Raw genomic sequence first — 14,248 nt, forward strand, 5'->3', positions numbered from 1 at the left:
GGACCTACAACACAAAGACAATGAACAAACAATGCTAAAAACAGAAACAGACCCATAAATGCAGAGAACAGAGGAGATGGGAGGAGGAGGGTGGGCAGAATGGGTCAAGGGAAGTGGGAAATACAGGCTTCCAGTTATGGAAGGAGTAAGTCATGGGGATCAAAGGTACAGCATAGGGAATATAGTCAATGGTTCTATAATAGCATTGTATGGTGACAGTAGCTACAGTTGTGGTGTGTATAGCATGACTTAGAGTTGTCCACTCCCTATCTTGTACACCTGAAACTAATGTTACATTGGAGGTCAGTTGTACTTCAATAAAACAATAAATAAATCTAATGTCTTAGAAGGCACCTATGAGGAATAAAGCTATGAACCTTCCTTAATGTGTCAGCTTAAAGGTATATATATATATATATATATATATATATATATATATATATATATATATATATATCATACACACATACACACACACACACACACACATGTCTGGTTTGGATTTTGTTAATGTTTTTTTTCATTTTGAGAGAGAGAGAGAGAGAGAGAGAGTGTCAGAGAATCCCAAGCAGGCTCCTGTACTGTAAGTACAGAACCTGATGTAGGGCTTGAACTCACAAAACATGAGATCATGAGAGTCTGATGCTTAATGGACTAAGCCACCTAGGCACCCCTAGTCTGGACGTTTCTAAAACAAACACAGCTCAGAGCACCTACATGGCTCAGTCAGTTAAGTATCTGCCTTCGACTCATGTCATGACCTCATGATTTGTGAGTTGGAGCCCTACATTGGGCTCTCTGCTGTCAGCTGGCTTTGAATCCTTTGTGCCCCAGTCTCTCTCTTCCCCCTCCCCACTCTCTCTCTCTCTCCAAAATAAGCTTTAAAAAAAACACAGAAAGTAACCGTTTTTAAAGGCTATTTGATAGATTTACCATATTCTCTAATTGGGAAAATTTACATATTTTAGAAGGCTGTTTACCTTACTATTCGAATTGCTTTGAATTTGAGATGAATGCTAGGGGGACAGAAAAGCTAAGAGATTAAAACCCTTCTGGTTGAAAGAGACCATGTGTCCAAGTCCAAAGGGGAAAAAGAAATAGACTGTGTTTATTCAATCAACATTGTCAACCACCACACATCTACCACATCTTTGTGAAGCATATTTATATAAATTTTGAACATGTCATTAACTTTTTCCTTATGACTCTTTAAAAGTTTGCATTTTCTTTATTTTAATATTCTCCATAATGTTTTTTTCTTCTTTCTCAAGTCACAGATCTTTTACATTTTCCAGTGAGAAATCTAACACTAGGTATGACATTTTTCTTCTTTGTATGTTCTTCGTCTTGTAGATGGTTTGCAAGATACTTCACATAATCCATGCTCTTCCTCTATGGGTGGTCTGAAATGTTTTACTTACTTTGCTTGCAATACTAAACTACACTTCTATTTAGTTGAATATATATAGTCCTATTGAAACAAAGGATTGGATATTTCTCTAGAAAACAAGAGATTCATGAGAAATATAAAATAGCAATGATTTACATTTGCATATAGAAAATTAGTATGTGCTTAAGTTTCAGTGGCAGACAATTCTGTCCTGTAATTCTCTGCTAACAGTATCCCAGTTTTGTTCAGATATTTAAATGGTCAACAAAGCTCTCAGGGAGGTCTAATCTTCTCACAGGTCTGGGAAATGAATTACAGTTGGTTACAAACATGATATTTCAATCTTCTGCACCAGTGATTATATTCAGAATAGGCATATGACACAGTTCTAGCTAATGATATGAGGAAGTCTGCTGAGTGCCTCTGGGAAAACTTTCCTTTCCTGAAAGACTGAAGTGTTGAAGAAGGAAGGGATTTATTCTGCCCAGCACCTTTCTGCCTGCAGGGTGTATTACTCTCTGAGGATTTGAAAGAAATTCCAATAATATAGATCTAGAGCCAAAGCAACTTTCAGCCACTGAGCCAACAGCAGCCCACTTCCAGACTTCATATATATGAAAATACTTTACAGTTCACTATGTTCCTTGCAGCCAAAAGCATTCCTGATTGAAATAGTTGTTTTTCATTTTGCTTTCATTTTTGTTCATCTTACCAGCATAATTCTCTAGGTAATGGATTTGAGCCCTGCTTTTGAGGTAGTAAGTGAAAAGTTGCTTACCAAATTAAAGAAAAGGAAAAGTACTTCTAAGTTGGAAAAAAAAAACTCTATAGTTTTAATTCATTACTATTTATGGATATATTAACTTATGTAAACTTGGAACTTCACTCTTCAAACCAGTATTTACAGTATAAAAACTACCAAGCACCTAATTTAGAATGCTGTAGGAGAAATATATATTTATGTTTATATGTGGCCACTTAGTTGAGCATTGCCTCTTTGATTTGTCGATGTTAGCTACAGTTGTTACACAATTGATTCAGCTATGTGATACTTCAAAATATCCCCGAGGTGGCTATATAGAATATAGACATGTGCAGAACTAGCTATACTGTTGATCAGGTTGAACAGGCAGACTTTATTTTTTATACATAAGCAAGCATATCTTTTTAAAAAGAAATTGTGCATTATATATGTTTTTCTTTTTTTTAATTAAAAAAATGTTAACATTTATTCATTTTTGAGAGACAGAGACAGATTGTGATTGGGGAATGGGCAGAGAGAGAGGGAAACACAATCTGAAGCAGGCTCAAGGCTCTGTGCTGACAGCACGAACTGTGAGTTCATGACCTCAGCTGAAGTTGGATGCTTAACAGACTGAGCCACCCAGATGCCCCCATATATGTTTTTCTGAGCAGAACTTCCCAGGGATGTCACAGCTAATAGATTGCAAATGTGTTGGCATATTGAGTTCTTCAGGACCCTGGGGTGGCCAGAGTCCCTGAATGAATCACTTCAACAGCAAACTCTGTCCTTTATTTACATTAGTATGCCTTATAAATAGCATCATTGTCAATGTGTGCCATGAATTCTCTCATGAAGCACAGTTGGAGGGCTATATAATTCAATATATGGGTAAGAATACATCTTCTTTAAATTAATTATGTGTGATAAGAAAAGAGGATTCAACATTCTTAGGCTTTGTAGGATATTTTAGTGAATTAAAGTCATAGATGCATTCAAAGTGGTCAAAATGGTCATAAGAACGTATGCATATTGCTAAAATAGTGCTTTCCAGTTTATCCACTCGGTCACTCAGATGTCTCAGTATTTACTGAGTGTTAAAATGTTTGCTAAAAAAGTGATACAAAGGAATATTTGGTATAATTACTGGGTTGAAAGATATTAAGTAACCAACAATTTAACACCTCTCCACATTTTCAAGGCAACTATGATGGCTGATAAATTTAGAACTGCTTGTTTGTTTATAAGAATTTTAAATATTTTTAGTATCATTTTATCCATTTTCCCAACTAAAAATTATCAGCCCACCATATTAATACTGATTATTCCTTGTTTTTTCTCTTTCTTTGCCTTCAAGGTTACTTGCAGTAAAAAGCTACTTGAAATTATATATTTTTCCAGGTACTTAACTCATTTTGACATTTTTTACAAGTCTGGCAATATTCAGGACTCTAAATTTATTGATTTCTGCATCCTAGAACTTTATGAAATAAGTTTTGAAAACAATAAAGTAGCCTTATATTGTTAGGATATTGGAAATACACTAAGAACTGCTTGAGACTCATAAAACAAGAATACCTCACTTTCTATCATAGACTTTCACAGCAATTACATAAGGCAAAACATTTTTTTTGAAAAAAGGTATTTCTGTTTGCATGGTATTCAAATGATAGCAGTGGACAGTTATAATTGCCCAAAGGGAGTGGATCTCAATTTTGAAGGTAATTGCACATCTTAACAAATATTAGGCATTATACTTTCCAGGATTACATTTCATTGACAGGGAGATTTTGGAGGAGAGAAGAGTTGGTTGGCTATATTAGTTTTCTGTGGCTTCTGTAACAAATTACCACAGACTTGGTGATTTAAAACAGCAGGAATTTATTTTCTTTTAGTTCTGGAGTCCAGAAGTCTGAAATCAGTATCACTGAACTGAAATCAGGGTTCACATTATCTCTAGAGGCTCTAGGGGAAAATCCCATCCTTGCTTCTTTCAGATTCTGGTCGCTGCTAAGATTCCTTGGCTTGTGGACACATCACAACAATCTTCAAGCCCGGCACCTTCAAATCTTACTCTGTTCTATTCACATTGTTTAGTTATTTGTGTGTGTATAAAATATTCATCTGCCTCCAATAAGGATATATGTGATTACATTGGTCCCACCTAGATAATCCAAGATTATCCAAGATAATCCCCTTTAAAAAATTTTTAATTTAATAACATCTGCAAAACTTTTTCCTTCCTTCCTGTTTTCCTTCCTTCCTTCCTTCCTTCCTTCCTTCCTTCCTTCCTTCCTTCCTTCCTCCCTCCCTCCCTCCCTCCCTCCCTCCCTCCTTTCCTCCCTTCCTTCTTGGATATATAAAGTGATATTAATGGGTGCCAGAGATTGGGATGTTAATAACTTTGCGAGGTCAGTTTCTCCGTCTACCATCTTATGTGTGGGGAGCAGGGGAACAGCAAAGTAATGAAATAAAGACATATTACATATATGATCTAAAGTTTTCAAATTCACATGATACTAGTTTTTTTAATTGCATTATAATACCATCTTGACTGGATCTTCAAATACCAAAACACCACAACTAGAGGCAATTTCATTTACTTTAAGCATTATTGGGCTATTCCAAGAAACTTCAACACAGGGCAAAACACTCGTATTAGAGTTCTTTATGATTTCTAAAACCAATGAGGTTGACTTTTAAATTATTTGACTTTTAAATTATTTTCTGGCTAGAAAAATACTGATTTTGATGTCACTTTTAAGCACAAGTAGTGATGATTACGTGACAGTGAAACAGAAGTTGCCTTTTTAATAGCTTGAGTAAAGAGTTTTTTCTCATCATTATTACTTTATAATCTATGCATTACACATCAACATCTTCAAACCCAAAATATAAACAAATATCATCAAATAAAATCATTATTTGATTCTTAAACTGTACAAATTTCAGATTGTAAAACTATAGATTGGGATTTTTAAAGTTATATTAGCCTTGCAAATCTCTTATTTGCATACATCAATTAGAGTGTTCCTATATAGCTTGATTGATTTTTGTTCAGGATCAAAAGGCCTTTTATAGGAATTCTCCTAGTTTCATGGCTGCATATATCTGTATGAAATATTTTCAATGAGTTAAAATTCATCACATATAGATGTCTTTGTGCTAAGTGAGTATTATTGTTTTTTTAATCAAAGGAATTATTTTCTACTTTTTGCTTCAAGAAGAATAGAATACCTTTGGGGATACTATTTTATTTGGAGGTGCATAAAATTTAATAGCCATGTTTATATGTTCATTAAAATAATGGCCATTGGATGTTCTAACATTTATAGTCTGTCTTAGAAATAGTCTGTGTAACCGACGTATTTTCAGGTATGATTTAATATGTCAAACTAAACTAAATATTTTAAGGAAATGGTGCCAAATTTATAGGAACCGATCAAAATAGAATAAGAGAAGAGCAAAAATGTTAATTAATACAGAATTAGTTAAATCATAGTTTATCATTGAATTGGCATCTATGTTGTGGAATATTCAAGGTGACTTTTTAATTAAGTAGAAAAAATGAGGTAACGATATAAAGCAAGATCCCTATTTAATTTAAACACATATGATACCAGTGATTATATCTAAGTATGGTATTTTCCAAATTTATCTTTTCTGTTCACAGTATTAAATATTTTTTACAATAAGAAATTTCTGTAATTGGAAGGAAAGCATAGTAAATCATATGTTAGAATGAACTAAAAATCTTTAAAATATCTAAGTAAATATAAAATCACATGGAAGTTTAATCATATGATACTAGCATTGGTAAAAAGTGAGAAGGTGGAAATCTGCCTTCCTCTATGATCAGCAGCATGATGTATGATTAGAGTTGGATTTCTATCCAGTTCTGGCTAATTAACTGATCAGAGCCTTCATTCCTGGTCAAACTAGAAATCGTAATAACAGTGTATTTTTATGTAGGTATTTCTCTTAAGGGACAAGTTTTTATAGCATAGCATAGATATAACAGGATTTTTTAATTAGAAGACAGAATTTAAATCATAAAGCAGCCCATCCCTGGTCATAAAATGATCGAGAATTAGGAAATAAGCTCCTTTCTGTGAGCCACTTTTGCTTTTTTTTATCATAACAATGAACGAGGAATTGATGAGTATACCTAAGCAGATTAAATGATACCTGTGTTGAAGATGATAAAATTAAGCTAAAACGTAATTAACTTTGAACAAAAAATGAATATAATCTAATCATGTTGACAAAGGATATTTGTTTTATGATTATACATTTATATTTATTAAAACATCTGGTTGTTAATAATTCTAAACCCTTGCTTAAAGGAGTTGTTTTTAGGATATGATCTACTATATAATGCTTCTTAGGAATACTTCTAACACAGTTTATCAGCATGGATTACATTATTCCTTTCATATTAGCAGCATCATATCAGTAATGTTGGTGAGCTGATAGGAGTTTTGCTTCCTACTAAAAGTAATCATTCCTGAAAACATTCCTATAGATCACATCAATTGCGTATCAGTGATAAATAAAAATCATTTTAGAGGATCGACTTAGTTATATCCTTGTAATGTTTCTCTGCAGCATCTATTATAGTCCCTTGCATCCAGATGGTGCTTAATAAACGTGAACTGATACACTGACTCAACTCCTTTTCTAATTAAGCACTTAGGGCATCATGTGCCCACTGATTGAATTGCACTACTGTCTTTCTTCATCTTCTAATCATTAAGGTAATATTACTGAATAATGGTTTTCTAAATTGTAATTTTTAAGAGAAAGTCACTAATACAATTTAATCCATTTATATATGTTTGCACATACATTCTTTCCTTCTCTCCCTCCCTCCCTCTCCTCTCTATATGTACACACCATACCAGCTATATTTGTGGTATACACAAGAGTCTCTGCCCTCATGGAGTTCACAATTCATCTGTAACCTAAATATATTGAAGGAAGAGAGGAAGGGAGGGGAAAGAAAGGAAACAATGAAATAGTTTGCAGGAAAGATGCTCTTCAAGGGTCCAAGCAAAATTATTTTCATATATAAAATTTTCAAAAGTGTAAATTATGGTGAAACATAATTAGAAATCTATTATAATGTATTACATAATTAGAATGTAGTTATTACTCAATGTTTTGCCCAGTAACATTTTGCATGAAAAATCTTCTAGTATCAGAGAGATGCCTAAACAAACACAAAAATATTTCCTTTGAAAAATTGCAATATTCTTTACTAATATAATATTCCAATATGTTTTACTCTGTCTAGACATACAAGAAAAAAAAAGCCAGATAAATCACAAATTTAAATCTCCATTTCAAGGAATGCTTCCTTCTGAACGTTAATTGGCACCTCTTTTTTTCCTGAGATTGATTTTAGAATCATTGTGAATTAGTGAGAAAGATAAGAAAGCCTTTTGTCTTAAATAAATGCCTCCTTTTCCCAGAATTTTTGTGGAAGAAATTATTTTGCAAATACAATGCCATAAAGATTCCAGTTTTCCTCAAAATAATTTATCTATGAAAAAGTTGTATCTGTGTATGTGTGTACAGGGAAACGTGAAAAACTAATGCTAAAATCCATATGCTTTGTGTATGTTAAATATACTTTATAATTCAAACAAAATGCAGACTTTAATTTAGAAAGCTTCAATGCAAGAGATAGAGGTAGAAAAGCACTGTCAGTGTCATTAGGTGTGACTCATTATTTTCCAATAAAATGTTTATGAGCCTTTTAGTCTGAAGCTCTACCTTCCTAATTATTATGTAACCATGGCATGTAATAGCACCATGTCTGTGGATCTGGCCAGTATTTTGGCCTGTCATGATTGACAGCCTTAACTAATTTTTATCTTACACAGCTAATGTGATTTCATCATTAGAGTCACAAATACAACAGGGAAACCATGATGATTCAATTACTTTTCAGCTGATGATTTTTACCATTTAGCTGGAGATTCAAGTTAAATCAGCCTCTCAAATGGTCCACTTAGTGCTACAGAAATCAGCCCTTAAAGAATGATTTTCATCATACAATGGAATTTTTCTATTACCGCAGATATCTCAGAGTTGTTCCTTTTTTTTTTTTACCTGAAACATAAAATACCAGATTTTTTTTTTTCACAAGAAAAGATGAGGCTAAAGAAAAATTAGTTTTATAGCAGAAAACTACAAGGAAGGTGACATCTGGCAAGTGTGATACTTTGTTATCCTGTTAGGTTATCTCTCCTAGGCAGGATATTATTTTCAATTATATTTAAACTGAGCAATGGTCAATTATATCACATCAACTGTAGCTGTAGCAACTAGGAAAAAGTACAGATATTCATACTCTTAAATAATTATGACGAGTAATTTTAAGAACAGTGTGAAAAATAGGGTTTAATTGATAAGAGTCATTCATAGGCCAAATTACAAGGGGATGCAAAATCTACATTTAAGAAATAAGACAAAATTCAATTGGAGAAGCTTTGATTTAGGCAAACGCCAGCTACTAAAATGAGAAAAGCAAGTATAGAAAATAAGTAAAAAGAGGAGAATGAAGAAAAGGGGGTAGAAGTTAAATGAGAGAAAGTTAATGAATAAAGTTAAATGTGATAAAGCCTTGCCTTTGGAATAATACAGGAATTACTCCCTATAGCGTAGTGTGAGTTTCTATATTTATTAAAGGGGCTGCACCACTAAAGGTGATAATTGTCTTCTATAAATCTTTAATGATGTAGAGTCCACTGTGAGACTAACTGGTTTGTAATAAAGTATATGATGAAATGAAAATGATACCAGTAAGTGCAAAGATATGGAAAAAAGTATTTGTGATGTTCCATCTAGACATATCCTTCTAAATTATTCTGATTGAAAAGTTATTACTAACAAATACTATAAAAACAGCTCATAAACAAGATATAGAATGCTTTATAATTATGTAGGGTGCTAAGTCATAAATAATAAATTATAGTTTTAGTGAAATTAAATGGAGAAAGATTTGTTTCATAAAGTGCCATTGATATATCGATATTGGCATTATTGTATCAAAAAAGAACATTCTAGAAAAGAATATTCAAAGAAAACAGGTTCTAGACTGCAAGTTCAATCAGATAGAAGGATGTTTTACATTAATGAGGAAAGTATATTTTTAATATCCTAAGGAGATTTAAAAAATTGAGGATTTCTGCTCTTTTATGTAAAGAAGTGGTTGCGAAGCCTGGGTAACTCAGTCAGTTAAATATCCAACTCTTCATTTAGGATCTGGCCATGCTCTGATGGTTCATGAGATTGAGCTCTGCATCGGGCTCTGTGCTGACATCGTAGAACATGCTTGGGATTCTCTCTCCCACTCTCTGCTTCTCTCCAGCATGCCTGCTCTCTCTCTCTTTCTCTAAATAAATAAAAATAAATAATAAATAATAAATAAATAAATAAAACTAATATAAAAATAAGTAAAAATAAATACAACTAATATAAAAATACATTAAAAAGAAGTAGCAATATAATAATAAAATTGCAACATGTAGCAAGAACTCAAATACTGACTATTTTCAAACACCCTGTCATTCCATCTTTTTATAAACCATGTGTGTTTGCTACTAATACTCAGGCTATTTTACATTTGAGTAATCTAAAGTATAGTGAGACCATAAGACTTGAAAATAGCCACAGGGGTCCCAAGTGACAGAGCTTGACTTTGGGTCCCAAGTTCTTAACCTCTCTGTGCTCTTCGTTTGCTTGTGACTCATTATCTTAACTATCCTTCATAAAATTATTAATTTTGGTGACTAAAACATAAAATTCCAGCTTGATTTTTTAAACCAGGCTTAGGTAAGGTAAGTAAGTATAAATGATGCCTAAATTAATCTGGATGAAAAATCCAAATTCTTATTATATATTCAAAATATAATATTGAAGTAGTGACTATGACATGTATACCTCATGGATGTGCATAACATTTACAGTATTTAAAGACCTTACAATATAATTTCAATTGGAAACCTACAGAATTGACATTATTTAATGCCCCGTCAGAATGTATGCCTACCAATGACAAAGTTTTTCAGAAATATTTAATATATGTAATACAGTATGTTTCATAAATTCTTACCAAATAGTTCACTTATTCTGCTACTTTGGCTTTTAGAAAATAGTGCTTATTTAGCTTCCCATTCTAGATAAGGTGGGGGAAGTGTATCGGCATGAACAAAGGAGGATAAAACACTTTAATGAGTCATTCTTTTATTCTTTTTATAGTTACTTAAATCAAGTCACTGGAAACTATAGACACTTTTAATTTTTTTTCTTACCTTGTTACCTTAAAAGTATGACCCAACACTTGATTGTATATCTAAAACTTAGATCCAAATCTGTCAGAGTCAAATAAATCTAGGTTTGTAGTTTTTATTTTTAATTGTGAGATGAATTTACCCTTTGCAATGCTGAAAACTTAGATATTAATTAGATCTTTGTTTTAGAATTAACATTTCTTGCCACAGCCTGTTTAGCTTTCCAACCCTACTTCTAGTCCCCAGTCCTCACCTCATACAGACTCTTAAACTGCTTCTTTTGTCTTGAACCATTTAGTTGACTGCTGTTACTTTATTCTCACTGAACAATGTACATAGTTAGCAGTTAGGTAAATCCATCACTGGGAAAACATCTGAGTCACTATTTATTATTACATAAACTCACAATGCAGGGTTCTTATTCCTCACACTACATATATGATCATAGTATTCTCATAAAAATCAGGTCTGGGAGGGGAGAATGGTTTCTCCATCTGAAACAAGTAAAATTTTCTCATTCTTCCATTGATTTGCAAAATACTTTCTGAATGCCTATTTTGTGCAAAGTACAAAGTTAACAACTTAGGGGTATAAACATACATTTCAAAAAACCCCCTTTCTCAAGGAGCTTATTGGGCACTGGAGGAAAATATACACATAATTAGAAGACATTCGGAATGAAATTAAGGCATGCAAGATCCCATTGGAGCACTAAGCAAGAGTAAGTCAATTCTGATTGGTTATCACTCAGGAAGTGATATTTAAATTGTCCTTCGGTGAAAAACAAAGTAGTGATAGGTGGTAAAAAGAATACCTAGGGAAGAGAAAAATTATTAAAGGGTAGGTGGATAATACACAAAATGGCACAGAGGTGAAAAATATCTTTCTGTGTATATTGAACAGCAAGTAATCTCATGTGTCTGTAATCCATAACGATTTAAGCGATGAACCGAGACATGTGTCTCAAAAAATAAAATGGTACAAAATCATAGAGTTTCTTGAACTGTGAAATAAAAATTTTGGAATGCACCATTTAAAGAATGGGGGCCATTTGTATTTATTTAGTAGAGAAATGGCATGATACCCTCTTCTCTTATTCTGTATAGTTCACACCTGTTGTTTTCTTTGTTTATAGCACTTTTCTTCAGAGCACTTATAACCTCCATACTTTTATTTGGCAAAGTCCACAAATTAGCTTGTTTCACCCCTTCTGTTAAGCTTTGTGAAACTACTTTTCTTGGGATACTTTATATACTTCCCCCATTTTCCTTCCTTGTGCTCAAACTATACATCTTTTTATGATCCTTATAATTTCTCTTTTCTTCTCTTTCTCCATCACTTGACTTGAATTCAGGGAGAATTTATCATTGGTCTTTGTATCCTCAGTGCCCTTTTAGCATGTTGCCCTCTAGGTGGTTAATACATTTCAGTTGAATGAATGCTCAAAAATATATCTTGGTAAGAAAAAATTGACATCAGTGAGGAAAGCACACTGAATAGCCAACAGAGTAAAATAAGAGATAATAACTCAATGGTCACTGTATTTTGGGAGATTATAAGAAAATAAAAGAAGAAAGTGAAGAGAGAAAGGAAAGGAGGAAACAAACAAACAAACAAAATACAGCTGTTTAGATGGGACAGAGGCATGGGACTGAGTTGAAAACGACACCAAATAACTTGGAGAAAGCTTGTACATTATCATGCATGGGGTTGATTTTGCTAAAGGAAGATAGGAATTTCTTTTTTTTTAATTTAAGTTTATTCATTTATTTTGAGAGAGAGAGAGAGAGAGAGTACAAGCAGGAGAGGGGCAGAGAGAAGGAGAGAGAGAATCTCAAGCAGGCTCCACACTGTCAGTGCAGAACCCGATGTGGGGCTTGAACCCATGAACAGCGAGATCATGACCTGAGCCAAACCAAGAGTCAGGGGCTTAACCAACTGAGCCACCCAGGAGCTTCTTTTTGATGGTTTTTATTTGATATATCTATTGGAGCATCCAGTTTTTTTTTGGGGGGGGGATGTCTGGAAAACATAATAATCCCACCTCAAAACATAAATATGGGCTACTCTATCTTTTGTGTAAAAGCCTAAAAGTTATCCCTAAGCAAGTTTGGGCTAATATGGAGCCATAACAGTGAGAAAAAAAGCAAAAATCAACAGAGAGATAAATGTACATCTCATCCTGTTCTTTAGAAACATTATCTAACATTTTCCCCTAATCTTAAGATTTGGGTGTTCAAAAGTTTAAGTTCTATTTGAATCTTACTCAACTGATTCAATATTAATTATATGTTATTTCTCTCTTGCTTTTCTGCAGTATGCTGTCTGGCTAGTCCTCTGGGTTACCTGGAATGTGTTTGTTATCTGCTTCTATTTGGAGGCTGGGGACCTCTCAAAGGTAATTTGCAATCTGATTTGCCTGAGTCATCAGTAGTGTGTTAACAAGCCTCTTCCTAAGTAAGTCAGAGTCTCCCCCTGCTCTTGTTGCTTAGATGCACCTCGAATGAAGGTAAATTGAAAGATGTCCTCATCTATATCTCTGCTTTTCTACCATGAAAGATATGTTTCAGCTTGTCACAAAGTGTGCTTTTATTATTTTAAGCAAAACCAGTGTGAAATAATGATTATTACGGTGGCCATACTGTGTCTTTTAAAACATTGACTTAGGAGAAATTTCTGAAGCAGAATAGGAATTTTTTCAGAGATAAAATCCTAAAGATTTTTGGAATCACCTCATTGCTTATTACTTTCCTAAAAGTTTTCTTGCTTGGACCCAAATAGCAATGCAATAATTCAAATAATTAATGGATTAATGGACTATACTTTAATAAAATTGTTACCAAAGAGATTTAATAAATTATATAAATGAATAAAATGTTCCAAAATAATATAGGAGAGCCTTAAAATACTTGCTTTTCCACTTAGGTTTTTTTTTTTTTTAATGCTGTCCTCATGTGAGTGTGTTTATGTTTGCTTGTATATGCGAATTACCATCATATTTCTAACATGAATGCTTTTACTATTGAAATACTGTAGTTTTTAGATCTCTAAAACCAGCATCTTTCTTCTATTGGAATGCAATTACTAGCAAATAAGGAAAATGAGATGATTCATTCAAAGTCATAGTAAATTCATTCAAGTAGTAGTAAATCTTGCGTAGACACTTGACAGAGTTGCAAACTTGTCCTTCTTCATATTAACTTTTTTTTTTTTTAATTTTTTTTTCAACGTTTATTTATTTTTGGGACAGAGAGAGACAGAGCATGAACGGGGGAGGGGCAGAGAGAGAGGGAGACACAGAATCGGAAACAGGCTCCAGGCTCTGAGCCATCAGCCCAGAGCCTGACGCGGGGCTCGAACTCACGGACCGCGAGATCGTGACCTGGCTGAAGTCGGACGCCTAACAGACTGCGCCACCCAGGCGCCCCGTCATATTAACTTTTAAAGACAGACTGTTCTATAGCCTTTCCTTATTAGAGCATAAAAACCCTGAAAAGATGTTGACATTTTAAAGCCAGAGATGATGACCTGCTTTAAAAGGTTAAAGAGCTAAAAAGTGGCCAGGAAACACCCTTGCGGGGCTTTTATATCTTGGAGGGTAGGGGATGGGATAGTGATAGTACACATTTATAATCTAGCTTACAGACACTTCACAAAGCACTCTGAGCATTTTCAAGGATGTTTGTTATTTGCCTGTGATATGGCTTTATATCAAGTATAAATAATCTTGCTTATTTTGTTGAATGGCAAATGATGAAGGATAAAATAAGAGGGTGACATTATGGCATGAGATAGAACCAAGGCTTCTGGAACCTG

At 33.6% G+C, this 14,248-nt stretch overlaps 1 protein-coding gene across 7 annotated transcripts in view; it reads left to right on the forward strand.

Annotated features, from left to right (window-relative positions):
- The window catches only part of NKAIN2 (sodium/potassium transporting ATPase interacting 2), a 998,481-nt gene that overhangs the window by 527,516 nt on the left and 456,717 nt on the right, over positions 1-14,248 (forward strand). For 6 of the 7 annotated variants that reach the window (XR_006717547.1, XR_006717548.1, XR_006717550.1 and 3 more), the window contains exon 3: positions 12,750-12,830. The exons of the other annotated variant lie outside the window; for it this stretch is intronic. Coding sequence is in view for 3 of the 6 variants with exons in the window: in XM_045499460.1 (XP_045355416.1) it covers positions 12,750-12,830 (81 nt within the window). In the remaining 3 variants the exon portion in view is untranslated. The remainder of the gene's footprint in view (positions 1-12,749; positions 12,831-14,248) is intronic. 7 annotated transcript variants of the gene reach the window in all.

Source organism: Leopardus geoffroyi, chromosome B2 (assembly GCF_018350155.1).
Source record: "Leopardus geoffroyi isolate Oge1 chromosome B2, O.geoffroyi_Oge1_pat1.0, whole genome shotgun sequence".
NCBI lineage: Eukaryota > Metazoa > Chordata > Mammalia > Carnivora > Felidae > Leopardus > Leopardus geoffroyi.